The 19,072-nt window shown below is 34.1% G+C and overlaps 3 protein-coding genes across 3 annotated transcripts; all 3 read right to left on the reverse strand.

The window, feature by feature from the left end:
- Positions 1-323: 323 nt before the first annotated feature.
- LOC140060638 (kelch-like protein 28) lies at positions 324-13,003 on the reverse strand. The gene is made up of 4 exons (XM_072106934.1): positions 12,014-13,003; positions 3,721-4,170; positions 3,313-3,521; positions 324-3,139 (listed from the first exon to the last, which is right to left on the reverse strand). Exons 1-4 carry the CDS (start codon positions 12,883-12,885, stop codon positions 2,976-2,978), a joined length of 1,695 nt encoding a protein of 564 aa, XP_071963035.1. The 5' UTR covers positions 12,886-13,003; the 3' UTR covers positions 324-2,975.
- Positions 13,004-13,232: 229 nt separating this feature from the next.
- On the reverse strand, positions 13,233-14,670 carry LOC140060829 (uncharacterized). Its single transcript, XM_072107179.1, has 2 exons — positions 13,956-14,670; positions 13,233-13,840 (listed from the first exon to the last, which is right to left on the reverse strand). Exons 1-2 carry the CDS (start codon positions 14,667-14,669, stop codon positions 13,562-13,564), a joined length of 993 nt encoding a protein of 330 aa, XP_071963280.1. The 5' UTR covers position 14,670; the 3' UTR covers positions 13,233-13,561.
- Positions 14,671-15,172: 502 nt separating this feature from the next.
- LOC140061070 (denticleless protein homolog) lies at positions 15,173-19,044 on the reverse strand. Its single transcript, XM_072107494.1, has 9 exons — positions 18,834-19,044; positions 18,275-18,496; positions 17,800-18,048; positions 17,497-17,686; positions 17,309-17,406; positions 16,846-17,063; positions 16,511-16,721; positions 15,596-16,395; positions 15,173-15,479 (listed from the first exon to the last, which is right to left on the reverse strand). Exons 1-9 carry the CDS (start codon positions 18,877-18,879, stop codon positions 15,420-15,422), a joined length of 2,094 nt encoding a protein of 697 aa, XP_071963595.1. The 5' UTR covers positions 18,880-19,044; the 3' UTR covers positions 15,173-15,419.
- Between the last annotated feature and the right edge of the window lie 28 nt (positions 19,045-19,072).

Raw genomic sequence — 19,072 nt, forward strand, 5'->3', positions numbered from 1 at the left:
ATTGATGCATCCAAGATATTAAAATTAAATTAGAAACTAATAAGCAAATAATAAGATACTTCCTGTATTACTATGACGACGATGATAAAGCATTAAGTAATATTATTATTTTAATGTACAAATAACAGAAGACGAGCTGATGACATGTTTGAGAAAACTGGAATGATTTTGTCAAACATAAATATTTTGTCTTTGTATCAATAATAAACACATATTTTAAAACACACATGTATTGTCAAAGAATGTTTATTACTTTACCAGTTATCTATACAAGATATTTTTCAATACAGAAAAATTAACTAAAAAGTTTAACTATAGCAATGGGAGGGGAACATTTTTTATTTAAAGACTTAAATTCATTGCACTTAATAACTGATTAACATTTTTTTAAATGTACAAAATAATTCAAACCATACAGAGAGACTTGTATAATATCCAAGATTAAGGTACCTAGGAAAGTATCACTAAATTTGTGTACACATTTCTATAAGACACTAGACTTACAATTGTTTTGTATTACTTCCTTGTTTTAAATGTTCGTTTTATGGTTAATTATGATAAAAAGAGAGAAACAATGCCTTCTGGTATTTATTGGAATCAACTTATTTTTCATATTTTAACCGTTTAAAGGTGAAAAAATTATTGCAAAAATACTGTATAAATAAAATACTGTATAAATACAATACTGTATAAATACAATACTGTATAAATATTTATAAATATTTATATTTATAAGTATTTATTTGTACATAAAATGTAGTGTGCAACCTTAAGTTAATTAGGTTGAAAAACGTAGGTTCTAGTGGCTTTAATATAACAGATACTTTTGTGTAAAATGAACAACTCTTTCAACAATGAAATACCATTGTCTTCTTGTGGTTATTGGATCCGGGTATTCAAACTTGTGCAGCCTTTATCAATTATTAGTTTATTTACTATTTTACTATTGCATTGAACAACAATCTAAAAATTCTACTCTATATTAGTTTAGGAAAGATTCATTTTTATCATATCACACAATATCGGTGGGTGGCGAGTACCAATTGTCATTTTATTTTCTGTTTGTTTATCACATTATAATTAAAATATTCTTAGTAATCACATAAATCTGACAAAATAAAGGTTGGAAAATGTCAAGATTAAACATGAGTTGTACTTTTATGAGTTTGTTGTTGATGGGATAAGAGTTTTCTCGTTTGACATTAGCCTTTCCATGAAATACAGCGATTATTCTTAACATTTTTGTTCATAAACATCTTATAATCTCATGTCTCGAGTCGGTGCTAAAGCTCTGTCCACACTATAAAACTATGTGACAACAAAATGCGATGTCATCCCCATATGAACGTGATGATATAACTACCATATTTGGGTATATCACTACCATATTTGGGTATATCACTAGTATATTTTGGTATATCACTATCATATTTTGGTACATCACTACCATATTTGGGCACATCACACATTTTTTTGTCACACTAGTTTGATAGTGTAGACATAGCTTAATGTTCTGCATTTATATCATTGAAATGAAAGGATGCATTGTCATGGCAACAAGAAAAGAAAATGGTGAGGAGGCTAGATAACCTTGAATTAGCAACATAATTTGTAGAAATCATGATAGATTAAATCTGTGTTTTTCTTAACAATGTATGTACTAACTACCGAACAATATACAATATTCTAAGAATTTGAAGATCTAATTATGACTAAGAAAAATATCTTAATTAAAACCGATCAATATCTGAATAAGAAAAACAATATCTAAAGAATTATATGTAGATTGGGATGTAAAGCTCTGTCCGCACTATCAAACTAAAGCTCTGTCCGCACTTTCAAACTTTATGTAACAAAAAAATGTGATGTTCCCATATATGGACATGGCAGCATTTTAATACGCAATATTGTCTAAAAGTAACAACAAATCAATTAACAGCTGGTTACTGTAAATGTTGGTCTATGCAACTAAACATTATGTATTCTCAAAAGCTCTTAACAGCAATTCAATAATAAAGCTGATCTAGAAAACATGTTAAAAAAGGTCTTTAGAATTTGAAATGCTATAAAAGGCATTAACTCATTCTATAAATAAACTCATACATTTGAGATATATTCATGCAAATAAAGTGTTACTATAAATAGAAGGAAATATTTAATGTATGCATAAACATATCAAATGTTTTCAGATCAATATTGATACTATTTATAGCCTCAGGAATTATAGAAGCGGTTTAATCCGGTTACGTCTAGTTCAAACCTGTTTCATACTATTATAGAATGTTACCATGGAGATATTTAGCAACTACTCCGCCTACACACAATGTACACAAGGTTTGGTCTGAATAGGAGTATGAATAAAAACCAATATTTATCAGGAATAAAAAGACACAAGTTCAATTAAAACAGTATTGTAAAATAAAATAGAACGCACTAGAGCACCAACACTACTTGAAACTATTATATGATTGATTTGATCAAACTATTTAAAATACATAAACACTATGGTCACACTATGCACTATTATTTCATTCCTTTATTTTGAAAAAAATAATTAATTTACTTTTATCTAGTACATAGTTTTACTTGCTACTGAAGTTTTAAAAATGAATTGTTTTCACATTTAACAAATCTACTGTTATTTAAAATGTCTCCATATTCCAAATATATCCAAATAAAAGAGGTTTTAATTTGTCTATAGTATAACATGAGTTGTAACTGGTTCTGAGGCATCAATCTTTTTGACTTACAAATTTTAATTGGTCAAACGAGGGAGATGTAAAAACATAATATTTACATTAAGGTAAATTTTTACAAAGATCAAATTGTGGTTTTAATTTGTCTATAAAATGAGTTGTAACTGGTTATGAGGCATCAATCTTGTAAATTTGAGTTGGTCAACAGTGTTACAAATCATAAAATATTTTAAGAGATTTTAAAGGTAAATTTTCACCAACAAGACGCCGTTTGGAATGCTAGAGAGCCTCTAAGCCCAAGTTGCAACGACAATATAACATTTTATCTATGACGTGCCACTGATCATCGTCCGGATCGTACTCCTCTACTCGGTTTAAGTATGATGACCCAGAATGACCTCCAACAGCATATAACTTATGTCCCATTACAGCTGCAGCAAGTCCTTAAAACAAAATTTGAAGATTAATTACAATGATGTCATGGCTATTACACAGTGATACACCTACAGACTTAAGTCTGTACTTGAGACAATAAGTGTATACTTTGGATGTGCAGTATAAACATACTAGAAAAGGTACCGGTACATCCAAATTTATTAAAATTAAAAAGCTGTACCTGTTCTCGCAAGATTCAACGAGGCAACCACAGACCACTTATTTCTATTACAGTCATATCGTTCAACACTACTCAAATGTGCTGTTCCGTTGTGACCTCCAACCACGTATATACAGTTATGAAGTACGGCCACGCCAAAGTCAATACGCTTGTCCGCCATTGGTGCAACCATTTGCCAAGATTCGGTATCCGGATCATACCTTTCCACACTAAAATATAAATTGAAACTTTGGACTCAAACTATTGTTCAAAATGAATATTTTTTTAACAAAAATATTTATACTTTTTATTTACTTTGGTATAAAATAATACAAAAAGCAGCAAAAGCATTGAATTTATATGAATAAAAATAAATACACAAGACAGTGCTTTAAATCGTAAGAGATTTAGAATTGTTTAAGAACATACCTATTGATGTCTTGTCCACATCCTCCAATAACATACAGCATACCATTTGCAACAACAGCTCGGAAGAAACTCCTACTTTTTAACATAGGGGGCGACACACTCCATTGATTCGTTGACGGACAATAGCATTCGACACTTCTCATGTATGTTTCACCATCATAGCCACCGAGGGCGTATATCTTTCCTTGTAGTACAGCTGCAGCGTGGTGACTACGACATCGCAGCATGCTAGCTAATGGTAGCCAACAGTTAGTCTCTGGGTTCCATTGTTCAACACTGCTATCAATTTCTCGGTAGGTCATATTGTTCTGACAAGCCCGTACTTTGGATTTCGTACCTCCAATAATATAGAGTTTACGATCATGTACAGCAGTGGCATAGTCAAGACGTCGGAAACTTAAGGGTGACACTTCAACCCATTCTCTTGTGTTTATATGGTAGACCTCCACACTGTCAAAAATAACATACGAGAATTACACTACTGTACCACCAAGTGTTGCGCTTAAGAACAATGGTTTGGTGGTTTTTATTAAACCTATAAAGAAATCTAACTATAAGGTTATTAATAATTTAAGACCGCAGCGAATTTACAATCATAACAAATTATTTTTGGCTTCTGTATCCCTTTAAAGATTGACTAGCTGCTAAAAATATTGGATTAACGCCACAGTGAGCGTATGCTTAATTGCGATGCTGGCTTAACAGAATAAGCTTAATATAACACCATCAACTTAATAAAGCCAACTAGATGCTTAATATAACACGCTAAGCTAAAATTGCTGTTCATAATATACCACAAGTGCACTGAACAGTGATTAATCTTTTATTACTATAAATTATTGTATAAAAATAAAGGTATTATTAAAGTCCGCAAAAATTGTATTGATGAAAAAAGAATATAAAATAATAAAAGAATTATAATAACATTAACAATAGGAGTGAGTGGACGAGCAGTTATGGCAAGGGTCAAGGGTCACTAGCTCTGGTGGTAGAACGAGTCACTATACTCAGTGCATGGTAGGGGCTCACTAGCTCTGGTGGTAGAACGAGTCACTATACTCAGTGCATGGTAGGGGGTCACTAGCTCTGGTGGTAGAACGAGTCCTCCTGGATTAGGACTATACTCAGTGCATGGTAGGGGGTCACTAGCTCTGGTGGTAGAACGAGTCACTATACGCAGTGCATGGTAGGGGGTCACTAGCTCTGGTGGTAGAACGAGTCACTATACGCAGTGCATGGTAGGGGGTCACTAGCTCTGGTGGTAGAACGAGTCACTATACTCAGTGCATGGTAGGGGGTCACTAGCTCTGGTGGTAGAACGAGTCACTATACGCAGTGCATGGTAGGGGCTCACTAGCTCTGGTGGTAGAACGAATCACTATACTCAGTGCATGGTAGGGGGTCACTAGCTCTGGTGGTAGAACGAGTCACTATACGCAGTGCATGGTAGGGGCTCACTAGCTCTGGTGGTAGAACGAATCACTATACTCAGTGCATGGTAGGGGGTCACTAGCTCTGGTGGTAGAACGAATCACTATACTCAGTGCATGGTAGGGGGTCACTAGCTCTGGTGGTAGAACGAGTCACTATACTCAGTGCATGGTAGGGGGTCACTAGCTCTGGTGGTAGAACGAGTCCTCCTGGATTAGGACTATACTCAGTGCATGGTAGGGGGTCACTAGCTCTGGTGGTAGAACGAGTCACTATACGCAGTGCATGGTAGGGGGTCACTAGCTCTGGTGGTAGAACGAGTCACTATACGCAGTGCATGGTAGGGGGTCACTAGCTCTGGTGGTAGAACGAGTCCTCCTGGATTAGGACTATACTCAGTGCATGGTAGGGGGTCACTAGCTCTGGTGGTAGAACGAGTCACTATACTCTCTCAGTGCATGGTAGGGGGTCACTAGCTCTGGTGGTAGAACGAGTCACTATACTCAGTGCATGGTAGGGGGTCACTAGCTCTGGTGGTAGAACGAGTCACTATACGCAGTGCATGGTAGGGGCTCACTAGCTCTGGTGGTAGAACGAGTCACTATACTCAGTGCATGGTAGGGGCTCACTAGCTCTGGTGGTAGAACGAGTCACTATACTCAGTGCATGGTAGGGGGTCACTAGCTCTGGTGGTAGAACGAGTCACTATACTCAGTGCATGGTAGGGGCTCACTAGCTCTGGTGGTAGAACGAGTCACTATACTCAGTGCATGGTAGGGGGTCATTAGCTCTGGTGGTAGAACGAGTCACTATACTCTCTCAGTGCATGGTAGGGGGTCACTAGCTCTGGTGGTAGAACGAGTCACTATACTCAGTGCATGGTAGGGGGTCACTAGCTCTGGTGGTAGAACGAGTCCTCCTGTATTAGGACTATACTCAGTGCATGGTAGGGGGTCACTAGCTCACACTGTCGTGAACAGACAACATTTTCGCCGTAGTTGTTTTATTATCATTTTATTATATTAATAAGGTGTAACAGTATTTTAAAATTGAAAAAAAAAATTTACTTTTAGTAACTAAAATTAAGGATATTCAGTTCATGTGTGAAAATACTACAATTTATTTAGGCCTAAGTAAAGATTTTAAATTAAATGGATGAATAAGAATTATTTAACACAAAATAATCATAGCAAGAACTGCAATACTGTACTGTAGATATGATTTATAATACTACATCATCCCTACACATCAAATTATTCTTGAATGTTCTGATGGTTGTATCCTGATTGGCTAATACATGTATCTATTTTTAGAACTAACACACTGTAATGATACATAGATTAATACTAAACATTGCATTACATTTGTATTGGTCTGATGCTCTAAATAGCAAAGCTATTAAAACAGCAAATACTCTAGGCACTTGAATTATATTATTATTTTTATTTTATATATATTTGTCCTCACGATTAACTGGAAACTGAGGAAATTCGGATTAGGCCCTCCAAGGACCCACGGCAGCCAGCAGTGCAGCGCCTACCATATCAGCACACCGGGAGACGATCCCCTACTCTTTTTGAATAGTGTACCAAGTTCTTTAACGTGCACTGTTAAGTACACGGGACCAACGGCTTTACATCCCATCCAAAGGATGAGCCAATGAGAGTAAAGCATCTTGCCTAAGGATGCAATTAGTATGGTACAGATAACCTCGAACCCATGCCTATCACATGCTAGTCCGATAGTACCATTACACCATCACTCTCCAGTATATACAGCACCCGCCGCGATTTCTGGACGGTCTCCCATCCAGAACGCAACCGGGCCCAACGTTGCTTAACTTCGGTGATCTGACGAGAACCGGTGTTTCAACGCAGTATGGCCGTATTAGATGATATTATTAATAATAATAATAATAATAATATTTATTCGGCAAAAGTTCATAAAGTACATTTTACAATTCATCTTGCCAGGAGCAAGTAATAGGCATGAGCCCAAACAGAAAACTGCTCTTACTCCATAATTACTTATAAAATACAAAAATAACAAAACTAAGTAGCACAAATTAAGTCAAAATAAAACAAAACAAAGTTATAATGAGATACACCAATTAAAAATAAGCTGCATTGAATAAACAATATAAACAATTACAACTTAATATTTTGAGATCAAATGTTTGATGAGTTGGGCTTTAAAGTCTGAAATTGTAGCACATTGTTTAATTTCATTGGGAAGTTGCTCCCATAATCTAGGGAAAATAACAAACGATGAATTTAAAAATGTATTGGTCTTTGCCTTCCAATGTATTAACCGCCCTTCACACCTCTCACTTGATCTCACAAACTCATTAAAGGATGATGGACAGAGCAGGCCATGCATTATTTTAAAACCTAATGTGAGTCTATACACTTTAAATATATCTTCAATACTTAAAATATTTAGGGTCTTTAACCTACATAAATATGAAGTGTCCCAATTTCCTTCTTTTCTGTACATAATTATTCTAGTGGCCTTTCTCTGAACCCTTTCAAGTCTATACATATGAGAAATTTCAGTAGGTGCCCACATACAACAACAGTAAGTCACAACAGGTAGTATTAGTGCTTTGTAAAGATTTAGCATTGCCATCCAAGACATTGCTTTACTACATCTTGAAACAAAACCAAGAAGTTTGCTTGCCTTACTACAAACATAATCTACATGAGAGTGGCATGTTAATTTACTGTTGATATATACACCAAGTAGTTTGAATTCATGGACTCTCTCCGTTGAATTTTCTTAGAATACAGGGACGGAAATAAACGTGAAATTAATAAAATAATTACCACAATCTATATATAATTATAAGTTTTATTTTTAGTATAATATTATACACATATCTATTTTGTAATTAATTGTTTTTATTCTATTTTTATAAAAATTGGTGAAACTGTGAAATGGCAGCTTTCAGAGATGTATTGATTTTATCAGGTAATTAAACGTGCTAACCTGATTGGTTAATATATTGCTATTTTTAGTAACACAATTCTATAATTAGATTCATTCAAGGATACACAGTATTAAATTAGCAAACAGATGAACTGAATAGGTAAACTTGAACTGCTCAATAAACACTTGAGTAGCAGGGTTAGCATATCATGTCATTTTAAACAAATGGATTTGATCAGGCATCCAGAAGGGATACTCAAACTATTATTAATCCAAGGTTCAGTTGTAATTTTTGTCAATGTTTGATAATTATCAAAACAGCATACAAGGGAGTTGTCCCTGATTATTATACCAGTCTCCTCCTTCACTCATTCATCAGTGGAAAATGACTTCCATATATTCATTCATATAAAAAATAAATCATTTGCATAAAAAATACATAGAAATTATGTCTACCTAATCAGTCTTACACACACACACAGTAAAAAAACGATTCTTAGATCGTAGTTAGTAGGCACACACAGTTCTGAGCCATCAAAGTAGAAATATATAGCTCTATGATAATAGTTAATACTAAACAGAACACAATTCATGAATTCAGACATGGACATTCTTGGGGAACCTCAGATAACTTAGAAGCTGAAAATACTGAACTATTCTTCTTTTCACTTCAACAAACTAAATTTAAATTCATAAAAACACCATAGTGTCTCTGAGATTTTGCTCAATGCTATATGAAAGAGACATTATTATATAATAAGTAGTAATATCGACATTAACAATTGTAATTCACACAAATAATCATATTCTTTGATTCAAAGACTTCCAACATAAAATAAAAAATGTTAAAAGCATACAGTCTGAAATTTTGATTTAAAAGCAATTCTATGAAATGTGATCGATATTGCTCAGTATATTTTAAATGGTTTCAATGTGAATTTCATTAATATCCATCAACTATTTTAATTGATGGTTTTTAAAGAATTCTTATATTCAAACGAGAAGCACTAACTAGAAATATTGTCACGCAACTATGCAGTAAATTAAACAAGTTATTTAAAACTTGTAACAAAATCTCTACTAGAGCAGGTCATTGACATTTCAGAATAATAATTCAAAATGACTTTATTGAGATACAATTCACAGAAAAGAAAATTATCATTTTTAGTTTTTATTATTAACTGCTGATTGTGGTCTATATAAAAAGTATGATTGAAAGGAGTAATTGACCTGAGCTGTTTGTTGATGCAACAGGATGAGGATAAACTAATGTTGTAAAGTATGATTGAAAGGAGTAATTGACCTGAGCTGACCTGAGCTGACCTGAGCTGTTTGTTGATGCAACAGGATGATGCAACTAATGTTGTAAAGTATGATTGAAAGGAGTAATTGACCTGAGCTGTTTGTTGATGCAACAGGATGATGCAACTAATGTTGTAAAGTATGATTGAAAGGAGTAATTGACCTGAGCTGACCTGAGCTGACCTGAGCTGTTTGTTGATGCAACAGGATGAGGATAAACTAATGTTGTAAAGTATGATTGAAAGGAGTAATTGACCTGAGCTGACCTGAGCTGACCTGAGCTGACCTGAGCTGTTTGTTGATGCAACAGGATGATGCAACTAATGTTGTAAAGTACATTTACAGTACTATAATTATAGAATGTTTCTTAATTCCCACTCACAACTTACATTGAAGTAAACACTCATAATTATAACACCATGTTTATCATGAAAGATACTGTATACTGTACAGTAAATGCATTAAAACTATTGTATACTAGTACTACTATTGTATAATTTTACCTAGTGAAGTCAAATGAAGAGTTACTGCAGTAATAACTTATACTGCAGTAATATATGATTTAGTTTGCTGCAATTAGCTTCTTTTTTTTTCATATTTCTAAAATTTGATATGTTATTTGGAACCAAAAGTATATTAATTATTTATAGTACAAATATTTAGTCAACATTATTTTTTAAATAAGAAATAAATGTTACTTAAAATGAAAAATGAAATTTATATTATTTATTAAGATGCATCTACTATATTATCAGTATTACTTCGCAACTTTCAAGTGCATACTCTCGTAATACAAACAATTTAGAATCGTGTCTAGACTTGTCTGAGAATAATGAATAATCTTTTCTCTTTTTCCCCCAATTTGTTAATGATTTAATATAATTATTGTACATTTTTAGATTAATTATAAATATATCATTTTCATGGTCATTTCTATTTTAAAGGTCATTATCTGGTCATCTGCTGTATTAGAGGCATTGTGATTTAAATTGTAACACTTTGAATCATGGAATATATTTTTTTAAAGAAAATAAAGAAGAATATTTTTTTAAATAACTAGAAACTGTATTTTGTAATTGTTTGTTTCTACAATGGAACATTCCTCGAGAAACATCTGTAAGTTTCACCAACAATTTATTCCTGGTTTTTAACACTCAAAGAAAAATATAGAAACCAGATGAATGACTGTATCTCAACAAATGTATTGTATTGTTTGCTAGTATCATTTATTTATGTGTAGCAGTAATTAGGTAGTTTTGCTCGGTTATTTTGCTACGGCAAAATTATTCCCTAACTTTACTAATAAAAATACTATAGGCTTACTGTAATTCTGGGCACATACTATTCTAGAAACTATAAATAAACTGATACTACAGTTAAACTACAGTTGAAATACAGTTAAAGTACATGTGAACTACAGCACTACAAAACTACAGTTATTAACTACACTGTATTATATTTTCAACTGAAAGATTGTGGTTTTCTTTAAAAATAAACCACACAAATACTGCATGTTAAAATACTTGGATACAGTAAGTGATTTATTGTACATAGAATTCAATATCATCTTTGGTATGCTACTAGCCAGCAGATTTTAATTTATAATTAATAGGAAGCAATCTATAAATAGCTTCAAATACATAGTGTTGATCTATTAATAGTAACAATTATTATCTTGGAATTGAAGGCTCTAAACATATGAATCAGGTCCCTGGGAATTAATGATTGCTGGTAACTACTATCATTTTTACAATCCTTGAATTATTGATGCAATGGAAACTATAAGAATAAAATTCTTGACTTTTAAATGAAGCAACCAACCAGTATTTTTTACAGAAATGTTAACTCGCAATGCATAATAATACTAATGATCATACAGTATAACTATATTTAATGTTACTGTAATGCACTTGTCAATTGTATGACCCACTATACGACCCCCGGGAGAGGTGCGTCATGGGTGCGTCATTTACAAATAATTACTGACACAGGGGTGCGTCAAAAAACCTAGATGGTACGTCACATCAATGAACAAGGTGTGTCAATGTCCGTCACTTTACCACCCACCATATCATAAACAACATGGTCACAGTGCGTCAAAATGGGTGCGTCATGGTCACCTAAAGGTAAGTCACCTTTTTGACGCACGGGTGCGTCATGGTATTCAAAAGTATGACGCACATCGGACAAATGACGCACCTCTCCCGGGGGTCGTATAGTGGGTCATACAATTGACAAGTGCATAATTGTCAATTAAATTATCTTAATTGTTACCGACATAATTTATTTATAAGAAACTAATCAATATTTTGTGTTTAATAATAACAACAACAAACAAACATTTACAGTATTTCATCAAATGCCATACAATACATAATACAACCAACCTAAAAGTCACTTGGCCCTTTAGCATGGTTACCTAAAAGTCACTTGGCCCTTTAGCATGGTTACCTAAAAGTCACTTGGCCCTTTAGCATGGTTACCTAAAAGTCACTTAGCCCTTTAGCATGGTTACCTAAAAGTCACTTGGCCCTTTAGCATGGTTACAAAAAATAATAAGAAAAAGTGAAAGTAAAATGTTTTCCTCTAGGAAGTTGGTCAATGAAAATTTTCAGTTAAAATTTTAACATACCTTTCCAAAGTAGCTGAAAACCCATTTTTGCCACCAACAGCACAGAGCATTGTAGCTGGTCTACGACAAGTAACTTGCGACTTTTTGTCACCAATTAATTTTGCTCGATCTTCTGACTTGTGATATTGCAATGCTCGTTTCACTGCCTCCTTCGCAACTACGCTTTCACGAACAAATTCATTGTTTTCATACAAATTTGTTAAGTACTTAAATGTCAACAACGGTAGGCGAATGTGCGAGATTAACTTTGGTACGTAAGCTCGTCTTCGATTTAAATCGTATTGCAGCCAACGTTCTAACATTTCAAAAGTGGTTTCTTCCGAGTCCACATTTAAACTTTCACTACTCAATATTTTTGATAATTCGAGGGAGTCCATCTGATTAAATTCTTCACTATTGCAAAGATCCTTAAAGTTATCATAGATAAAATTGCATGCATATTCGTAGAGTTCTTTACAGGCGTGGGTGTCTGCAAATGTTGCAATTCCAATGCAGTTTATGATATGAATCTGATGTTTCAAAAACTCACAACATTTATTTTTAACAGCTCGTATTTGTAGCAAATTTGCAGCTGGGAGTAAAGTTTGTACATTTGCTTCTGTAACAGATATTTTACCAGAGTACAAGAATTCCACTAGAGTTTTTAGAATACCATCATCAATTCCTTTTAGTTCTATTTCTTCTTTCTCCCGTTCGCAAAGGTTACCCGTCAACATAGCTTTAAAATACGGGCTACCGCTAGCTAGGACCAATCTATGTGCACGAACTTTTCTCCCCGAAACCTTCAGTGTCACATCGCAAAGATCCCCTGCTTGGCGCAGCTCAGCCATGCTCTTCAGAATAGACCTAGAAAACTCAGAAACATCATCCATTTTTATATTTAAAACAGCCTACCTTACTTGATAATTTACAGTCTTTAGCATAAGTCTATAAACGACGTCTACCCAATGAGAGTAAAAACGACAAATTGAAGTATTCTTCTTCTTGTTGTTCTTGTCAACATTTTGACGATCACATATCGAGTGTTTTTTAACTCTGTTTGTTGTTGCTGTAATTTGCTCTATAGCGGGCGCTATGCATAATTGTGTGACAGCTGGAGTCGAGTACCTTTTTTCAAAATTAATTAAGATCTTCGAAAAAAAAATCATCTTATGATAATTATATAATGTAAATTAATTCCAAGAATAAAAAAGCACACACACATACCCAAAGTACACACACAACAGAATAGTTATTATATTCTGCAATTGGGTTTCTATTTACATAACGAATAATAAAAGAACTCATAAATATATGATCACTTTTTCCAAATATTTAAAGAGAAAAACTATACATTATTGTACAGTATAATTATTGGGTTCGCAACTATCAACACAGTATATTAAACAAATGTTGAGAAAAACTATTAACTTAACTGATGGAACTTGCGATAGATACTTTACATCCCCTTTACATCATGTAATTGTGCATCCCTTTTAAAGATCATCATTTTATAAGTTTCATAAATCAGTGTTTATAGACACTTATTTTACAGAAAAAAATGAATTATCAACTCGGTTTTTTTAGTTCTGTCCAATTAAAACCATTTACACAGGTATAAGTCAAAAGTGTGCTATTCTTCAGTTTGATGCCGTAAAGATAATTACGCATAGTGGCGGTGTCGCAAATTGGGTTAGTTGGAAAACCTCCCCCTTCTCCTAAAGCCATCATTGTCATTAGACATCGATACAAATCATTCAGCCTGTGGGGTGGTTTCATCCTCATAGTAGTTTCCGTTCTTTTGAAATCAAACGTCATCAATCCAGGTCCCGCGTTCTGCTGATGGTTCTGTTTTAAATAAAAGTAAGAAGAGAGGAAAATATTTTATTATGACTAGAATTATTGATATAACGATTAAGCGAAATCGGAAGACAAAATGTACACAGCATACTTATGATTTTACCTGACTTTTAGACACGTTGATTGGCACTTGAGATTCCTGTCCAATGATGGAAACATCTGCATCTAAAGATCCAAGATCTTTTTGAGGGGTGAATAAGACATTCCTTGACGATGACGAAGAGACAGTTGTCTTCCTCTTCGTACACCATGATCCGCCGTTGTTTTCTAGGAATTGGGAATGATCTGCAATCAATTTTACTTGGATGCCTGGTTTTGGTAAGATTTTTTGCAGACTTCGTTTCCTTTTGAGTTGCGATTTATTTTGTGATGTTATGTTCACTGTCTTGGACTGCAGCTGGTGGTAACTGGATTTTTCTTCATTTGGATTTCTTTTTATGATGGCATCCAATTCGGTTTGTTCCTGTGCCATTTTCTTCATTCGAGATCTTTTATTTTGAAACCAGATGTTTACAAATCTCGTGGACATGCCCCATCTCAAAGCTAATTGTGCTTTCTTCTGCTTACTCGGCCACGAATCTCGTAAATACAATGATTCCAGTTGAAGGAGTTGTTCTGGTTCAATTACCGTGCGTTTGCGGCGTTTTCTCTTTGCATTTTCGAGCCATGATGGGCAGGAATTTGGGGATGTCCCGTACGCGGATCCATCTAGGCTTACGGGAATTTTACTTGATTGATCGAGTTTGACAGAAGTTGATCCGTTAACTTCAGGACTAGGCCTACTAGTATCATCAGCTAAAACATTAACACTTGACATCTTTTGCTTGTTTATTGTTAAATGAATTTTGTAAATCATTTTTGTCTAATTATCGTGTATTTAGAACGATCGAATGCGCGCCACGTTGAATGCGCTGCGCGTACCAATTATAGTAGAAGCGCTAATTGTCGAAATTGATTGGTTAGAAATGTGCAACTTAAAAATGTACGTCACATGCGATTGTATGTATGGCTACTGTTATTATTTTATAATTCAGTTTAATCAATTTATCAATTTAACTAAAAATAGCATACACTTGTCATTTTAAAATAGAATAAAGCAAAAAACACAAATTGTTGAATTTTATATTTATTTCTTACGAATTTGATCCAACATTAACACAAATATAAAATAGCCTTTAATAATATATCTGAAACATTTAACAAGTTTTAACTAGAAGTTAATAATTTTGGAAAAACAATATCAACTTACATTAACAACCATGTTTATTATCTGTACATTAATTTGTTGAAATTACACAATATCAACTTACATTAACAACCATGTTTATTATCTGTACATTAATTTGTCGAATTACAGAATATTAGAATTCCTTACAATCACATTTTTATTACCTGATACAAATCAAATGTAGTAATATTCTAGTGATACATATTGGAATGCATACGATTGAAGAATTGTATTCCTCTCTACACTATAAATTGATTATCATGAGTACTACTATTCATTGTCAGCACTCTGGATTATGTATAACAATTCTGCAGCAGCACATATTGTCTTCTTCGCACATCATGCCAGCGATACTGGCTGGAAATATGCACTTATTTTCCTCATTTTTGGAGTTGTAGGCTGCAGGGAAAAAACAAAAAATAATTATACAGTACTGTACTTACTTATGTACTGAAAGTTGATTCTGAATCAAGTACGAAATATAATTTTTAAAATGATAAAACGATTTTACTCACTTGGGATGATACAGGGGATGATGGTCTACTGTTGCTAGGTGAGAAACAAATATCATCTCTATCAGGTGACCTGACCTTTCGTTTGTATGTGGATGGACTTGGTAGATCCCGTTTCTTTAAGTTGCTGCTTCGTTTTGGAGAACCTTTTGCTAATTCACTGGCTGCCATAACATCAGCTGAATCTGAACTCAGTTTTTTAGAAAGTTCTTTCAGCCAGTTAGCTTTCACTTTACGAGATTCACTAGATTTTGTGTTATTCCAAACTTGCGGAAGTTCTTTCTCTCGTTTTTCTAAATCAATTACTCTGTTAGGAAGATTTGCCGTTGGGGATAAGTACATTCTTACAATGTTTTGGTTTTTTACACGTTTTGGTGAGTCAAATTGATTTGTATTATCTGAGTTACTTTCACTTGACTGTTCCTTATGAGAATCAAAACAAACCGGTGAGTTCTCCTTGTTCACTTTCGACGCATCATTTGTTGAAATTCGTTGAATTGCTAAAATTGGTTTCAAAACTGTATTCTCCGTTTTGTTTTCTTCATTAGTTTCCGTTGCATTATCCAAATTGTTTTTAATTGAGTTTTCTACAATTTGTTTGCTTTCTTTTTCTTGCCGCTTCCAACATGTTTTAAGAGAAATATCTTTGAGTATTTTCTTCTGTTTGTGCTTGACTACGGAGAAAAGATTAGCTGTGCCGGTGGGAAGGTTGGCCGTCACTCCCTCAATTGAATTTGTGTTGTTATTCGTGTGAATATCTCGTTGGCTGGATCCAAAACACTTTATCTGTTTTGTTACAGTATCTGTGATTTCAATATAAATACAATTAGTAATTTGATAGTTACTGTACAATAATGTGAAAATGTGAATATAGTTTACAATTTAACAAATTAAATTACAGTTGATAAAACCACAAACCTTTGATCTCCATAGTTACAACTTCAGATGTTCCCACAATGCTTTGCTCTGGATTATCAGCAGGTGAAATTGATGCATCCGACCTCCAAAGACGGAATGTGTTATCATCTGCGCATGTCATTATCTTACGAAAATCCTCTGGACACCACGACACAGAAGTGACCTCTCCTTGGTGACCTGTTAGTTTTGCCACTGGACACTCTGACCCAACCTATGAATGAAAGACAAAATGTAGATAACTAAATTTGCTCATGCATGTGGGTGATGGCAGGAATGAATTGTCCAGCCAATCACATATTCCTGTCAATGCACAGTAAAGAATCACACAAACATACCTTCCATATATAAGCATTATTATCACTAGAACCACTTAATAGATATTGTCCATCTGCTGACAGGCATGATTTCACATAGAAGGTGGCATTCTGGTGACCTCTGTAGGTTGACACAGGGTTCAATGATGATGACATTAGATTGTATTCGTAGATGATGTCATCGGTACAACTAGCGTACAAATGACTACATGTTGGGTCAAGGGTCAAACAAGAGTAACCTATAGGAAAATTAATAAAAAAACTCATACAAGATTTAAATATTAAATTTTGAAATATAGATATCTATACAAGTTTCTTTACTTGCTCAAAATTAGAGGAAAAAATAGTTAGATAAAATTAACAGACAAAATGGAATTCCAATGAAGGGACAAACAGAATAAAAAATAAGGCAATCTCAAAATGAATACAAAATGCACATTAATTTGTCAATTAACTTGTTGAAGTACAAGTTAGTGTTGCTTACCATGTTGTCTCATGCTATCCCCAGCATAGGCATATTCTCTTAGAGGTTTTCTTGCTGTGCCATGATAAGACTTCCGTAGGTCCCACATCTTAATTGAACTGTAAAGAGAAAATATCCATTATCAAATCATTGTCAGAGTCAGTTGCTTATTTAAGAATAAAGTTATTTGTAAATTAAAGAGAAATTACCCATCAGTAGCACCAGACGTTAGCAGAAAGTTTTCATCTTGGAAGACAACAGATGTCACACTTTGTTGCGAATCACGTGCAGGCTTGGTCTCACTTAAGCGTCGTCTTCGCTTACTTTTTGGTGGTTTAAGCACGGCAGGATCGGTATGAGCACAGTGTATCATTTTTACTGGAGCATAACTACCATTTTCTGTAAAAGACAAGATATTTGATTGATCTAGCAGAGTACTTGATTTGGTGTGTACCATGGAGAAAAAAGTTTAGCTTTGTAAATACATTAATGTATTGAAAGAAAATATTTACCTCTTTGATGACATCTTAGATCCCAGACCATAACATTGCCATCCCTAGCTCCTGTTGCCATTATGCTGTTGTTATGCTTGCTCACTGCAATTGACTTCAAACTACACGAGTGACCTTTCATGGTTGCTATCGAAACATGTTTCTCAATATCCCAGACAACTGCGCTCTGATCACCTGATGCGGTTACAAGTTTGGAGGAGTCATTCAGCCATGCTAGATCAAATATTGCATTGTTGTGTGCAGGAAAGGCTGTAAATGAAAACTTTTATTAAAATGTGAAGTTCAAAATTTGGTTAATAGGGCAGAGCCGTTATATGGCACAATCGAAGACTAGGTGACTGGTCATAGCATCATTATACCATAAAATATCTATATGTATTGGACTCTCAATGATAATACATGATTGTTAATAATCAGTTAAATCAATGAGTTTAAATTTCACAGATTACTTTTTTTAATTTGATTAACAATTTACCCCTCATGACAGATTTTTCAGCGAGTCTTGAATCAAGTAGCCTGACGACACCGTCTTCATCAGCAATGGCTGCAATGTTTCCATATCCACTTTTTGGGCAAAACTTGCACACAAACGGAGGTACAACAATGCCTGGTTCAATGCTGTCTACTTCATGCTCATCGTGTCGATAGCAGTTAAAAGATTTGATAATTGGATCATAGATAGGCAAGTCATTATTACCTATAAATAAAAGGTGATTCATCTTAACACTGCAATAAACATATTAATAATGGATTTCTGTTGTATACAATAAAAATAGACAATGAATAATTTTAGGCTAGGCCTATATTTTAATTAATGAATGATACAAATTCAGTACAGAAATACAAATGTTTTTGTATAGGCCTATTACTAGGCCTAGTAACTTACATAGCCTACCTAGAGACCTGCCCTAATTAATTAGGCTGGACTACACTAGTGACTAGCTTACACTAGAGTAGATTAATTTCACTGGAGGCCAGGCGATCCTACCTCGAGGTAGGGAGGTAGGTAGGAAGGAAGTAAGTAGGCTACTTACTACTATTAAAATTACACAGCTGTCGACGGTGAATCCAGCGTATCATCGTAAAATATTAAATATGAATGATAAATATAACAATTATGGCGACAATTTACACATCAAATCGCGCCGGTTTTGTGGAGGCTCGAATCTAGTTCCGTTACGATATCGTCGTTAGATTTCGCGCGAAAAATTCATTGAATGGTTCCAGTTCAATGAGCATTATAACAACAAAAGAAATCAAAATACCTCCCTCT

This window comes from Antedon mediterranea, chromosome 10, assembly GCF_964355755.1.
Source record: "Antedon mediterranea chromosome 10, ecAntMedi1.1, whole genome shotgun sequence".
Classification (NCBI taxonomy): domain Eukaryota; kingdom Metazoa; phylum Echinodermata; class Crinoidea; order Comatulida; family Antedonidae; genus Antedon; species Antedon mediterranea.